The 16,930-nt window shown below is 36.6% G+C and overlaps 1 protein-coding gene across 3 annotated transcripts in view; it reads left to right on the top strand.

The window, feature by feature from the left end:
- c7b (complement component 7b) overlaps positions 1-16,445 on the top strand; it is a 69,866-nt gene extending 53,421 nt beyond the window's left edge. For 2 of the 3 annotated variants that reach the window (XM_061877168.1, XM_061877167.1), the window contains exons 11-18: positions 623-851; positions 2,160-2,331; positions 5,833-5,920; positions 6,061-6,193; positions 8,229-8,420; positions 14,531-14,627; positions 14,707-14,954; positions 16,252-16,445. In XM_061877168.1, the coding sequence (XP_061733152.1) occupies positions 623-851; positions 2,160-2,331; positions 5,833-5,920; positions 6,061-6,193; positions 8,229-8,420; positions 14,531-14,627; positions 14,707-14,954; positions 16,252-16,415 (1,323 nt within the window). In that variant the 3' untranslated portion in view covers positions 16,416-16,445. The remainder of the gene's footprint in view (positions 1-622; positions 852-2,159; positions 2,332-5,832; positions 5,921-6,060; positions 6,194-8,228; positions 8,421-14,530; positions 14,628-14,706; positions 14,955-16,251) is intronic. The other variant, XM_061877169.1, reaches the window with a different exon arrangement.
- The last annotated feature ends 485 nt before the right edge of the window (positions 16,446-16,930 follow it).

Raw genomic sequence — 16,930 nt, 5'->3', positions numbered from 1 at the left:
CGTACGACCAGTCGGAGGCTTCGAATGAAGACGTAGGAAAATGTTGGGAAGACTATGTCTCCCGCCTGGCCAGGTAATGGCTCATGATCCCCCGGGAAGAGCTGGACCAAGTAGCTGGGGAGAGGGAAGTCTTCCCTGCTTAGGCTGCTTTCCCCGCGACCCAATGGAAGAAGCGGAAGAAGATGGATGGATGTATTCTACAGCATGGGTGCCCAAACAGTAAAAAACAAATAATGCTACTTTGATACATTTTGTACAATAGAGACCCTAAAACCAATCCAGTGCAAGCCAACATATGCAAAATTACCTGAAAACAAACATTGGTATCCTACTTTGTGTTATAGGTGACAAAAAATTGGTGAAATATTCAATAATGAATCTAATTGAGGGCGAATCGATTTTATTTTACAACATGGCGAAGGCCAAATAAAAGGAGCTGCAGTTGAAAGACGCCCACGGACTTGACTTGGGACATGTCTGTGGTCCATTGATGGTTCTGAATCTTGTGTTCCAGCTGTGTCCTCTTTATGAGCTAGTAAAGGAGCTGCAGTTGAAAGACGCCCACGGACTTGACTTGGGACATGTCTGTGGTCCATTGATGGTTCTGAATCTTGTGTTCCAGCTGCGTCCTCTTTATGAGCTGGTGAAGGAGGTGCAGTGTGCAGCTTTGAAGAGGCTCCACCTGAAAAGAGCCACAGAAGAGTACCTGGCAGAAGAGCATCCTTGCCACTGCAGAGCCTGCCAGAATAACGGCCAGAAGCTCCTGAGCGGCTCAGAGTGCAGATGTGTCTGTCGTCCAGGAAGCTCAGGACAGGCGTGTGAGCAAGGAGCTGCCATTGGAGGACAACCAGGTAAATGGTTCAAAAAACAGGCTGATTTTATTCTAAATGTATGCAAAAGCCACTTTTTTATCCTGTTGGCACTTGTTACGTGTATTTGGGATTCCCATAACGTCTGAAAATGTTATTCCAAACTTTGGAGGTGATTGCAGCGATATTAATGAAACCTTTTTCAAACTATAAGGCACATTTCATTTTTAAAACTTGAGAGTCCACCTTATAACCCGGTGCGCTTAATGGACAGAATCCTTTTAGTTGTGCTTACTGACCTTGACACTATTTTATTTGGTACATGGTGAAATGATAAGTGTGACCAGTAGATGGCAGACACACATAATAAATACATGTAGACTGCAATATGATGGCAGTCACACATAAAAGATATGTGTAGAATGCAATATGACTCAAGTAAACATGTTATATGTTCCATTGAAAATATAGAGCATTAAACACGGCGCTCAAAAATCTATCAACATTTTTTAGTAGGACTTTGGTTAGCGAGGAAGCCACACCTCTTGATGGATTGTCCTGTGCCTCAACATACAAGTATTATTATGGTGTGTGTAAGGTCAGACATATTATCTGGCCTTTTGTTTCCCAACATTATGCAAAAGAAACTTTTCTTACCTTCTGGTACCTGCTGATCTGTATTTGGAGTCTGCATAAGTCCTGAAAAATTGCGCGCTTCCGCCTCTATAGTCCGCGGAGACCCCATAGCTTTTGAACGCCATGTGTAGTCTTCTATATTTCCAATTAAACATATAAAGTGTTAGTTTTGTTTACTTGAGTCATATTGCAGTCTACAAAAATCTCTTATTTGTGACTGCCATTATTTTGCAAAACCAGCAGCCCAGATTATCAAAATAGTGTTGCGTCACTTTGCGATTTTTACCATTTTTTATTTTTTTTACCAGAGTTTGACTATGAAAGCAGTTAATAAAACACATATGTTTGAGTTTAAACATGCTAACTGAAGTGAATTAATTAACTCATATTATGTTTTGCATATGGTGAATGTTCATATTCATCTTGGAGAAAGCAAACCACCAAGTTTAAGTAAATAGTGGTCTACCAGTTTGTGCACATAATAGTTTGATATCCGCATGTGGATTAGATCACTTCTCGTTGGAAAGAGGCCATAATTGGGACTTCAGAATGCAAAAGTGATAACATTATACTTGAGAAGAGACTACCTGTCTAACTCAAAGCCAACATTTAAGTTATGACTTAAAGCAGTTGTTTTCCAGATACTTAAACGTCCACACCACATTTGCACTCTGCACATGTTCAAGGCCAAATGATAATTGACTCTCGTCACAGGAGTGATCCATGGTGGCTGGAACTGCTGGTCAACCTGGAGTCCTTGTTCTGGGGGTCAAAAGTCGAGATCCCGCAGCTGTAGCAACCCCAGTCCCAGCAGAGGTGGCCAGCACTGCTCTGGCTTGACAGAAGAGCAATCGACCTGTGAGGACGCAGATATGCAGTATTTACAGTAAGGACACACACCTGTGGACTCCCAATCTCATTTCACAATTACACTCAATCAATCAAAGTCTCCTTATATAGCCCTTAATCACAAGTGTCTCAAAGGGCTGCTCAAGACACAACGACATCCTCGACATGCTCAGATCTCACATCAGGGCAAGGAAAAACCTTGAACCAAAGGGATACAATGAGAAACCTTGGAGGGGACCGCAGATGTGGGGACCCCCCACCCTGGACGACCAGTGCAATGGAAGTCGAGTGGATCTAGTTAATAGTGTGAGAGTCCAGTCCATAGTGGATCTAACATAATATTGTGAGAGTCCAGTCCATAGTGGATCTAACATAATATTGTGAGAGTCCAGTCCATAGTGGATCTAACATAATAGTGTGAGAGTCCAGTCCATAGTGGATCTAACATAATATTGTGAGAGTCCAGTCCATAGTGGATCTAACATAATAGTGTGAGAGTCCAGTCCATAGTGGATCTAACATAATAGTGTGAGAGTCCAGTCCATAGTGGATCTAACATAATATTGTGAGAGTCCAGTCCATAGTGGATCCAACATAATAGTGAGAGTCCGGTCCATAGTGGATCTAACATAATAGTGAGAGTCCAGTCCATAGTGGATCTAACATAATAGTGTGAGAGTCCAGTCCATAGTGGATCTAACATAATAGTGAGAGTCCAGTCCATAGTGGATCTAACATAATAGTGAGAGTCCAGTCCATAGTGGATCTAACATAATATTGTGAGAGTCCAGTCCATAGTGGATCTAACATAATATTGTGAGAGTCCAGTCCATAGTGGGTCTAACATAATAGTGTGAGAGTCCAGTCCATAGTGGATCTAACATAATAGTGTGAGAGTCCAGTCCATAGTGGATCTAACATAATAGTGTGAGAGTCCAGTCCATAGTGGATCTAACATAATAGTGTGAGAGTCCAGTCCATAGTGGATCCAACATAATAGTGTGAGAGTCCAGTCCATAGTGGATCCAACATAATAGTGTGAGAGTCCAGTCCATAGTGGATCTAACATAATAGTGTGAGAGTCCAGTCCATAGTGGATCCAACATAATAGTGTGAGAGTCCAGTCCATAGTGGATCCAACATAATAGTGTGAGAGTCCAGTCCATAGTGGATCTAACATAATAGTGTGAGAGTCCAGTCCATAGTGGATCTAACATACTAGTGTGAGAGTCCAGTCCATAGTGGATCTAACATAATATTGTGAGAGTCCAGTCCATAGTGGATCTAACATAATATTGTGAGAGTCCAGTCCATAGTGGATCTAACATAATAGTGTGAGAGTCCAGTCCATAGTGGATCTAACATAATATTGTGAGAGTCCAGTCCATAGTGGATCTAACATAATAGTGTGAGAGTCCAGTCCATAGTGGATCTAACATAATATTGTGAGAGTCCAGTCCATAGTGGATCCAACATAATAGTGTGAGTCCAGTCCATAGTGGATCTAGCATAATAGTGAGAGTCCAGTCCATAGTGGATCTAACATAATATTGTGAGAGTCCAGTCCATAGTGGATCTAACATAATAGTGTGAGAGTCCAGTCCATAGTGGATCTAACATAATAGTGAGAGTCCAGTCCATAGTGGATCTAACATAATAGTGAGAGTCCAGTCCATAGTGGATCTAACATAATAGTGAGAGTCCAGTCCATAGTGGATCTAACATAATAGTGTGAGAGTCCAGTCCATAGTGGATCTAACATAATATTGTGAGAGTCCAGTCCATAGTGGATCTAACATAATATTGTGAGAGTCCAGTCCATAGTGGATCTAACATAATATTGTGAGAGTCCAGTCCATAGTGGATCTAACATAATATTGTGAGAGTCCAGTCCATAGTGGATCTCACATAATAGTGTGAGAGTCCAGTCCATAGTGGATCTAACATAATATTGTGAGAGTCCAGTCCATAGTGGATCTAACATAATAGTGTGAGAGTCCAGTCCATAGTGGATCTAACATAATATTGTGAGAGTCCAGTCCATAGTGGATCTAACATAATATTGTGAGAGTCCAGTCCATAGTGGATCTAACATAATAGTGTGAGAGTCCAGTCCATAGTGGATCTAACATAATATTGTGAGAGTCCAGTCCATAGTGGATCTAACATAATAGTGTGAGAGTCCAGTCCATAGTGGATCTAACATAATATTGTGAGAGTCCAGTCCATAGTGGATCCAACATAATAGTGAGAGTCCAGTCCATAGTGGATCTAACATAATAGTGAGAGTCCAGTCCATAGTGGATCTAACATAATAGTGTGAGAGTCCAGTCCATAGTGGATCTAACATAATATTGTGAGAGTCCAGTCCATAGTGGATCTAACATAATAGTGTGAGAGTCCAGTCCATAGTGGATCTAACATAATATTGTGAGAGTCCAGTCCATAGTGGATCTAACATAATAGTGAGAGTCCAGTCCATAGTGGATCTAACATAATAGTAAGAGTCCAGTCCATAGTGGATCTAACATAATATTGTGAGAGTCCAGTCCATAGTGGATCTAACATAATAGTGAGAGTCCAGTCCATAGTGGATCTAACATAATAGTGTGAGAGTCCAGTCCATAGTGGATCTAACATAATAGTGAGAGTCCAGTCCATAGTGGATCTAACATAATAGTGAGAGTCCAGTCCATAGTGGATCTAACATAATAGTTCGAGAGTCCAGGCCATAGTGGACCTAACATAATAAAGTGAGAGTCCAGTCCATAGTGGATCTAATATAATAGTGTGAGAGTCCAGTCCATAGTGGATCTAACATAATAGTGTGAGAGTCCAGTACATAGTGGATCTAGCATAATATTGTGAAAGTCTTGTCCATAGTGGATCTAACATAATAGTGTGAAAGTCCAGTCCATAGTGGGGCCAGCAGGAGACCATCCCAAGCGGAGACAGGTCAGCAGCAGAGAGATGTCCCCAACTGAGGCACAGGCGAGCGGTCCACCCCGGGTCCTGACTCTGGACGGCCAGCACTTCATCCATGTCCACTGGACCTGTGCCCCCTCTTCCACAAAGGAGAGGGGGACAGAGCAGAAAAGAAAAGAAACGGCAGATCAACTGGTCTAAAAATGGGGTCTATTTAAAGGCTAGAGTATACAAATGAGTTTTAAGGCGAGACTTAAATGCTTCTACTGAGGTAGCATCTCCAACTGTTACCAGTAGAACATTCCAGAGTACTGGAGCCCCAATAGAAAACACTCTATAGCCCGCAGACTTTTTTTGGGCTCTGGGAATCCCTAATAAGCCAGAGTCCTTTGAAGGCAGATTTGTTGTCGGGACATATGGTACAATACAACCAGCAAGACAGGATGGAGCTAGACCGTGTAGTATTTGATACCTAAGTAGTAAAACCTTAAAGTCACATCTTAAGTGCACAGGAATCCAGTGCAGGCGTAATATGATCAAACCTTCTTGTTCTTGTTTAGAGAACTTTCATATGGATAATAATGAGTGTTTTTTGTGTGTAACTGGTGTGTAGGATGATGGAACCTCAGTGTTTCAATCTATCTCTGACTCCACCAAAGACCTGTGGGCCTCCTCCAAACCTCAGAAACGGTTTCATCCAGGTTAGATGTACACACCTGCTACATTCATCAGAATCCATCCCAAATGACTAGTAACAAGTGCATAGTCTTAGATTGCAAAAGCAATGCTTCCTTACGTTACATACTTGTTGCAAAGTGTAAATGCTGCTGTGTTTTTGCAGGATCCCAAGGATTTTTATGTGGTTGGAAAAACCGTAGAGTACTCTTGCATAGAGGGTTATTACCTCAGTGGAAGCTCTTTGGCTCAATGCACTGAAGGTCAGAACTGGAAGACTGGTCACATGTCTTGTAAAAGTAAGCAGACTTTCCTTCTATGACATCATGTGCACTATCACCTCACTTCATTATGTATGTTTCGGGTGAGATTTGCAGCATATATATATATATATATATATATATATATATATATATATATATATATATATATATATATATATATATATATATATATATATATATATATATATATATATATATATATATATATATATATATATATATATATATATATATATGGGACGGCGTGGCGAAGTTGGTAGAGTGGCTGTGCCAGCAATCTGAGGGTTACTGGTTCAATCCCCACCTTCTACCATCCTACTCACATCCGTTGTGTCCTTGGGCAAGACACTTCACCCTTGCTCCTGATGGGTGCTGGTGAGCGCCTTGCATGGCAGCTCCCACCGTCAGTGTGTGAATGTGTGTATGTGAATGGGCGAATGTGGAAATACTGTCAAAGCGCTTTGGGCTCCTTAAAAAGGGGTTGAAAAGCACTATACAAGTACAACCCATATATATATATATATATTTACCATATATATACATATATATATATATATATATATATATATACATACATACATACGTATGTATATATATATTTTATATATATATACATATATACATACATACATATGTATGAATATATATGTATGTATACATATATATATATACATACATATGTATGCGTGTATATATATATACAGATGTATGTATATACATATAAATATATATATATATATATATATATACAGATATATATATATATATACATATACACACACACACACACACACACACACATATATATATATATTCACATATACATACATACATGCATATACACACACATATATATATATATATATATATGGTAAATGGGTAAATGGGTTGTACTTGTATAGTGCTTTTCAACCCCTTTTTAAGGAGCCCAAAGCGCTTTGACAGTATTTCAACATTCACCCATTCACACACACATTCACACACTGACGGTGGGAGCTACTATGTCCCAGAAAATTAGAATATTGTGATAAAGTCCTTTATTTTCTGTAATGCAGCTAAAAATATGAAAATGTCATACATTCTGTATCCATTACACATCAACTGAAATATTGAAAGCCTTGTATTATTTTAATATTGCTGATTATGGCATACAGCTTAAGAAAACTCAAAAACACTATCTAAAAAAATTAGAATACTTCCTCAGACCAGGTAAAAAAAAAGGATTTATAACAGCAAGACAAATTCAAACATTTGAAAATGTCAATTAATGCACTCAGTACTTGGTTGGGAATCCTTTTGCACGGATTACTGCATCAATGCGGCGTGGCATGGAGACAACTGGCCTGTGGCATTGCTGAGGTGTTATGGATGCCCAGGATGCTTCAATAGCGTCCTTTAGCTCATTTGCATTATTGGGTCTGGTGTCTTTCAGCTTCTTCTTCACAATACCCCACAAATTCTCTATGGGGTTTAGGTCAGGGGAATTGGCAGGACAATGGAGGACAGTAATGCCATGGTCTGTACACCCGTTACTGCTGGTTTTGGCACTGTGGGCAGGTGCCAGATCACGCTGGAAAAAGATTATTATCAAAAAATTATTATTATCAAAATACAATTTCCACCAATTGTAAAGATGGAATTAGAGAAGACGCTCTTATTGGTGAGCATCTAGATAAAGAGGAATACAGGAATTTGAGGGCTGTCTGTTTCCCATTAGTTGAAGATTCAAACATTAACCCTTGGATTTATAACCTAATAATACCTACACTCTTCCACAAGTTAGGGTCAAAAATGACCCCAATTCAAATCAATGCTTTTTTGCAATAAACTCTCCTGTTCGACTGAACAAGATGCTCTGCATGCCATCACTCGGGTCTCGTTTCTCTGCCCCACTGAAAAGTAGGCCATCTAAAGGGCCAGAACTCATAATACAGAAAGCAGGAATCAGACAATTGCAATGGAATGTTGGTAACAGGAGTAGAAATATGTACGATATACACTCTGCACCAGTACAAATCATTCTGTAGTTGACATCCACTTCTTTTCGCAGGTTCCATTTGTAACATTCCTCAGCTCAACAGCGAAGTGATCGCCACGCCCACTAAAGCGGCCTATCAGATTGGCGATGGAGTGTCTCTGTCCTGTCCCTCCGGATGGACGATGACAGGCGACGTGTCGGACATCATATGTAGTCCCAGTCTCCAGTGGTCGCCTTCTCCATCCACCGCTCGCTGTAGTAACGGTGCAGTTCATCAGAATTATGCTTTAAATCTTGTACCTTTTACAGTATGTTGTTCAAATGTTATTAGTGGTGCAAAAAAACTAACTGGGAACTGCACTTTTTTTGGAATGTTGCCTAACTCTTATTCAAAACCAGCATAAATATATTTTTTGAAGCTCCCCATCAGCAGCCTGAGCGAGGAGTTCATGGTGATGCGATCCAGGGAGCTCTTACAATATCAGGAGTCCTGTGACCCAAAGGAGAGCTGCCGAGGCTGTGGATGTCGCAGAGTCAAGGCTACGGCAAAGGGTGTTGGTTGGAACAGTGACGCAGGGTAGCTGGCTTAGGTAGCAGAAGAACACCTCGCTATGACTAGGCGCAGGGGAAAGAGAGGAGGTCACTGCGAGCAGGAGTTGAGTAGTGGCAAGCCTGCCAGATGGTGGGAATGCGGCAACAGGGTGCCTGGACGTGATGTGAACAAGCAGCAGAGCGCTAGGTCACATGGACCGAGCTCTGGAAAGCCGAACCCCATCGGATAAAATTCTTGATTCAGGCAGTCTACAACGTGCTGCCAAGTCCATCCAACCTCTTCACCTGAGGGAAGGCGGAGACACCGGCGAGGAACCTTGGAGTACATCCTGAGCTGCTGTCCAAAAGCCCTAGGTGAACGGCGTTATTGCTGCCGACATGATCAGGTCCTGAAAGCCACAGCCAATGCTATCTACAGTGGAGTCAGTCACAGCAAGAGCTTCCACCCAGTGAAGTGCACCGCTTTCATCAGAGCTAGGGAGATTGACTGCTGCTATAAAGCGCTGCCAGCCGTCCATCACCTCGGTGGTGAAGGCGTGGGGCAGGGTTGGGAGGGTGTGTGTATATGCCCATTGACTTGGGTGTGTTGATGTAGTGTCCATAGGCCTGGAGCCGTTCTGCACGCAAGCAAAAGTTCGACTCCAAGTGTCATTGAGGAGGGAGGGGGGTAAAAAGCGTCCATCATGGAGGTGTCCTCGGGGGAGGTTTTCCAAAACGCCTGCTCCTGTTGTTTCAGCATCAAGCCCATTCGAGGGAGTCAAATCGTAGCAATTCCATGTCTGATATTTAGATTTGGAGGACAGTGCAAAGAAAGAGGCTTCAAAAAAGTGTAAACAAGACAAAACAAAGAGAGCAAGCCTGGAGAAAAAGTGAGAGGAAAAAAAATGCGACCGCCCTCACCAGAAGCAAGACAGAAACAGGTCTGATTGTTGAAAGACCCGTGACCCTCTTTGATCCTAGGTTACATCACTGAAGATGTGTCCAGTTGCACCATTGGTGTATCTAAAAAGTTAGTGCATTCTAACTAGTCAATAAATGCGAGCAAATGTCCGCTTAAATGCAGCGGCTCCTGCAGAATTTTTTCCAAGGGGTGGCCGGATGGGGCCACTTTATATCTTGAGGTGGCAAATCAAGTCTCTAGGCCAGGGTTGCCCATTACGTCCATCGCGAGCTACTGGTCGATCGCGTAGGTCCTTAATGTTAGCGATTACAATAACAATATCGCTAATACTTGGTTGATGTATGAACCAAGTACCATGACTTATGAACTCTTTATTTTATGCTGGCCTTTTTTTGTCTGCAGCTGTCACATGTACTGTAATATTGTACATGGTCATTGGGATTTGTTATATATTGTATATGTTATATAATATAATATAATATTGTACATGGTCATTGGGATTTGTTATATATTGTATATGTTATATAATATAATATAATATTGTACATGGTCATTGGGATTTGTTATATATTGTAATGTTATATAATATAATATGATATTGTACATGGTCATTGGGATTTGTTATATATTGTATATGTTATATAATATAATATTGTACATGGTCATTGGGATTTGTTATATATTGTAATGTTATATAATATAATATAATATTGTACATGGTCATTGGGATTTGTTATATATTGTATATGTTATATAATATAATATTGTACATGGTCATTGGGATTTGTTATATATTGTAATGTTATATAATATAATATTGTACATGGTCATTGGGATTTGTTATATATTGTAATGTTATATAATATAATATAATATTGTACATGGTCATTGGGATTTGTTGTATATTGTATATGTTATATAATATAATATTGTACATGGTCATTGGGATTTGTTATATATTGTATATGTTATATAATATAATATTGTACATGGTCATTGGGATTTGTTATATATTGTAATGTTATATAATATAATATAATATTGTACATGGTCATTGGGATTTGTTATATATTGTATATGTTATATAATATAATATTGTACATGGTCATTGGGATTTGTTATATATTGTAATGTTATATAATGTAATATGATATTGTACATGGTCATTGGGATTTGTTATATATTGTAATGTTATATAATATAATATTGTACATGGTCATTGGGATTTGTTATATATTGTAATGTTATATAATATAATATGATATTGTACATGGTCATTGGGATTTGTTATATATTGTAATGTTATATAATATAATATGATATTGTACATGGTCATTGGGATTTGTTATATATTGTATATGTTATATAATATAATATTGTACATGGTCATTGGGATTTGTTATATATTGTAATGTTATATAATATAATATAATATTGTACATGGTCATTGGGATTTGTTATATTTATATATTGTATATGTTATATAATATAATATAATATTGTACATGGTCATTGGGATTTGTTATATATTGTATATGTTATATAATATAATATAATATTGTACATGGTCATTGGGATTTGTTATATATTGTATATGTTATATAATATAATATAATATTGTACATGGTCATTGGGATTTGTTATATATTGTATATGTTATATAATATAATATTGTACATGGTCATTGGGATTTGTTATATATTGTAATGTTATATAATATAATATAATATCGTACATGGTCATTGGGATTTGTTGTATATTGTATATGTTATATAATATAATATTGTACATGGTCATTGGGATTTGTTATATATTGTAATGTTATATAATATAATATAATATTGTACATGGTCATTGGGATTTGTTATATATTGTATATGTTATATAATATAATATTGTACATGGTCATTGGGATTTGTTATATATTGTAATGTTATATAATATAATATGATATTGTACATGGTCATTGGGATTTGTTATATATTGTATATGTTATATAATATAATATTGTACATGGTCATTGGGATTTGTTATATATTGTAATGTTATATAATATAATATAATATTGTACATGGTCATTGGGATTTGTTATATATTGTATATGTTATATAATATAATATAATATTGTACATGGTCATTGGGATTTGTTATATATTGTATATGTTATATAATATAATATAATATTGTACATGGTCATTGGGATTTGTTATATATTGTATATGTTATATAATATAATATAATATTGTACATGGTCATTGGGATTTGTTATATATTGTATATGTTATATAATATAATATTGTACATGGTCATTGGGATTTGTTATATATTGTAATGTTATATAATATAATATAATATTGTACATGGTCATTGGGATTTGTTGTATATTGTATATGTTATATAATATAATATTGTACATGGTCATTGGGATTTGTTATATATTGTATATGTTATATAATATAATATTGTACATGGTCATTGGGATTTGTTATATATTGTAATGTTATATAATATAATATAATATTGTACATGGTCATTGGGATTTGTTATATATTGTATATGTTATATAATATAATATTGTACATGGTCATTGGGATTTGTTATATATTGTAATGTTATATAATATAATATGATATTGTACATGGTCATTGGGATTTGTTATATATTGTATATGTTATATAATATAATATTGTACATGGTCATTGGGATTTGTTATATATTGTAATGTTATATAATATAATATAATATTGTACATGGTCATTGGGATTTGTTATATATTGTATATGTTATATAATATAATATAATATTGTACATGGTCATTGGGATTTGTTATATATTGTATATGTTATATAATATAATATAATATTGTACATGGTCATTGGGATTTGTTATATATTGTATATGTTATATAATATAATATAATATTGTACATGGTCATTGGGATTTGTTATATATTGTATATGTTATATAATATAATATTGTACATGGTCATTGGGATTTGTTATATATTGTAATGTTATATAATATAATATAATATCGTACATGGTCATTGGGATTTGTTGTATATTGTATATGTTATATAATATAATATTGTACATGGTCATTGGGATTTGTTATATATTGTATATGTTATATAATATAATATTGTACATGGTCATTGGGATTTGTTATATATTGTAATGTTATATAATATAATATAATATTGTACATGGTCATTGGGATTTGTTATATATTGTATATGTTATATAATATAATATTGTACATGGTCATTGGGATTTGTTATATATTGTAATGTTATATAATATAATATGATATTGTACATGGTCATTGGGATTTGTTATATATTGTATATGTTATATAATATAATATTGTACATGGTCATTGGGATTTGTTATATATTGTAATGTTATATAATATAATATAATATTGTACATGGTCATTGGGATTTGTTATATATTGTATATGTTATATAATATAATATAATATTGTACATGGTCATTGGGATTTGTTATATATTGTATATGTTATATAATATAATATTGTACATGGTCATTGGGATTTGTTATATATTGTAATGTTATATAATATAATATGATATTGTACATGGTCATTGGGATTTGTTATATATTGTATATGTTATATAATATAATATTGTGCATGGTCATTGGGATTTGTTATATATTGTAATGTTATATAATATAATATAATATCGTACATGGTCATTGGGATTTGTTGTATATTGTATATGTTATATAATATAATATTGTACATGGTCATTGGGATTTGTTATATATTGTATATGTTATATAATATAATATTGTACATGGTCATTGGGATTTGTTATATATTGTAATGTTATATAATATAATATAATATTGTACATGGTCATTGGGATTTGTTATATATTGTATATGTTATATAATATAATATTGTACATGGTCATTGGGATTTGTTATATATTGTAATGTTATATAATATAATATAATATTGTACATGGTCATTGGGATTTGTTATATATTGTATATGTTATATAATATAATATTGTACATGGTCATTGGGATTTGTTATATATTGTATATGTTATATAATATAATATTGTACATGGTCATTGGGATTAGTTATATATTGTAATGTTATATAATATAATATAATATTGTACATGGTCATTGGGATTTGTTGTATATTGTATATGTTATGTAAGAACATACTATAATATAAAGTTCAAGTCCCAACGATAGTCACACACACACTAGGTGTGGTGAAATTATCCTCTGCATTTGACCCATCACCCTAGATCACCCCCTGGGAGGTGAGGGGAGCAGTGAGCAGCAGCAGTGCCGCGCCCGGGAATCATTTTTGGTGATTTAACCCCCAATTCCAACCCTTGATGCTGAGTGCCAAGCAGGGAGGCAATAGGTCCCATTTTATAGTCTTTGGTATGACTTGTATAATACATCAGTATGTATTATATGCTGTTTATATAATACTTGAATATTACATATATGTTATATTTTATATTGCTGCTATGGTACATTTTTAGTCTACTTTATTCCTTTTGTTTTCACCCTCTTCTTGTGCCCTTGTGTGCATTATTATCCTTTCCATCTTTTGTAACTGAGCTACTTGTGGATCATTAAAGTTTGTCTAAGTCTAATTTTCAGGTCACAAAATGTAAATGATGCTTTTCGGTTGGCTATTTGTTGGGTTTTATGGTCGGAATGGATGCAATGATGTCATGTTTCCCTTTGTTTTCGTTGTCAGCATACTTATATTTGTGTTTACTTACGAGTTAGAATGCATAAAAAACATATCTTCCTGTCACTCAAAAGGATTGAGAATTATAGGCACAATTCCCAAAAAAAGTGCAATTCCCCTTGAAGTGGCGGAGTTATTAAGCTCTAAACAAAGTGTCCTTTCCCTGCAGGTGCGACAGGTCTGACTCCTGCGGTGCAGCTGAAGTGTAAACTGTGGGAAAATGTCGGGAAAAACACATGTGTGTGTAAAATGCCAATTCAGTGCCCGTGAGTCAGACTTTTCCTGGATGTTTTCTTTGCTTGAATGAATGAAAATCCCTTGCTAAACATCTCCTCTATCTGGTAGAACTTCACTGGAGTTGTGTGCCAGAGTCAGCAGGAGCCAGCCTCGCGTGCTCGGCATGTGCCAGTTAGGAGCTCTGCGGTGTTTGGGTCGCAGCTTCACACTGGTCAATGACAGCGAGTGTATCTGGCCAGAAGAGAGCTCCTGTCAGGCCTGCACGCCCGCAACAACATGTCAGCGTGAGTCTGCTGGCCTCACTTTGGACAGCGAGGATACGACTCAACAAATACTTTTGAAGTGCTCGACTTGGGGTAAAAAAAAACCCTGCAGTATGATCCCAGCGGGGAATATTAATAATAATAATAGTGTCATCAAAGAGTAAAAATGCATTTCTTTTGATATGCATCATAACAAAAAGGGTAATACTACAAAAAATGGAAAGATGTTGCTAGTCCAACTCATACTGGCTGCTAAACACAAGCTATGGAGATGATATCATTACAAAAAATGCATTTAGTTTAGAGAATAATGAGTCATATTTTGGAAAATGGAATCCATTAATACAATTTGTTTTAACTATTAAATGAACCTAAAATATGACTTATTTGATCTTTGTGGAAACATTGGACACAGTGTGTTGTCCAGCTTGTGAGATGCCATGCAAGTGTAAGCCACTCTGACACTATTCTTCTTTTTTTCTACTTTTTTGACTTTTGTTTATAAATGGCTGTGATGATAATGTCAGTGAGGGATTTCTACTCACTGCTATGTTGGAATTCTTATTAATATTGATATCGTTGTTGATACTACTCATTTTTGTTTGACTACTTGTGGATTGTTTTGTGTCATGTTTGTGTGTCCTCTCAATCGCTCTGTTGATTGCAGTTCTGAACGTTGATGGGCCGGCTTTAGTTTTGGATTTGGAATTGTACTCTTACGGTATTATTGTGTATTATTTGTTGGATTGATTAATAAAAAAATATAATAATAAAATAAAATAAAAATACAAATAATATTAGTATTATGGCTTGGAGGTCCATGAGCAGACGTGATGTCGAGGGGAGGAGAGAGGCGTCAAAGGTACTTGTCCAGGCAGGAGGTCGAGATCCAAGAGGCAGCCAGGGAGGCAGAGGGAAGGCGGGGAGACGAGACACACAGCTGGTACGTGGGAATGAAGGCAGGCTGCAGGGAGGACGACAAGGGAGACACGAGACATTTCAACACCACAGGGGAGGACACACAGAGAGAGCAAGAGTGCATAGGCCTGGATATACGCTTACTGTACAGGAACAGACAACTACGTTCCGGCGCGGCATAGCAGGTCGTGCAGGCTTATGAAGGCAGGTCCTCTGATCAGTGACAGGTGCGGTGATTGCTGGCGATTGATTTCTGCTGCTTGCTGCAGCCGGACTGACACGCTCCAAAAGATGCACACACATGAATGCACACTGGGGTGCGCTCGGGCCATCAACACAAATGATCTATTAGCTGTTCATGTTTTTTTATACCACTAAACTTACAAAATAAGCAGGACATCAAAAAAGAACTCTTTTCCCCACTGCGTTATGGACTTATTTTAAGCTTTAATGTTTTCTTTTCTGTGACTAGCTGGACGTTGTGAATGCCAGAATGCACCAGAATGCCCAGAAGACTCCGCCCCCCTTTGTGTGAACTCTGGCGACGGCGCCACAACCATGACCGAATGCCAAGTGAGGACCAGGAGGTGCGCTGGGGAGCAGCTCGCTGTTATCGACATTGATGCATGTTCATAATAAAGCTGGCTGCTTTTATTTCTCTTGTAATATTGGCAATAACACGATCGCCTTCACAAACTAATGAGAGTCGGTCAATGTTTGTTATTCTTACCCACTTGTAACTTTCTCACTCACATTTTTCAAAGCAAATCATATCACAAGAACATTATTCGTTTATGTTAATATTAGTGGTTTAACAGAACACATAAAAAAAAAATACTAAGATTATGTAATACATTTTTTTTTTACTGGCAGTCACTCTCTTGGTCTCGTCAACACGTCCAAGAGAAGCGACGTATAATTTGAAGTCATGTTGGTGTTAAGCCACAAGCAGTTAAGTTGTCACATTCTGTAAATGGTAAATAAAAACAGAATACAATGATTTGCAAATCCTTTTCAACTTCTATTCAATTAATAGACTGCAAAGACAAGATACTTAATGTTCCAACTGCTAAACTTTGGCATCTTTGGTCAATATTAGCTCATTTGGAATTTGATGCCTGCAACATGTTTCAGAAAAGCTGGCAAAAGTG

This window comes from Nerophis ophidion, linkage group LG17 (assembly GCF_033978795.1).
Source record: "Nerophis ophidion isolate RoL-2023_Sa linkage group LG17, RoL_Noph_v1.0, whole genome shotgun sequence".
NCBI lineage: Eukaryota > Metazoa > Chordata > Actinopteri > Syngnathiformes > Syngnathidae > Nerophis > Nerophis ophidion.
Note: the sequence above shows the minus strand (reverse complement) of the source record. Positions and strands in the feature narration are given on the sequence as shown.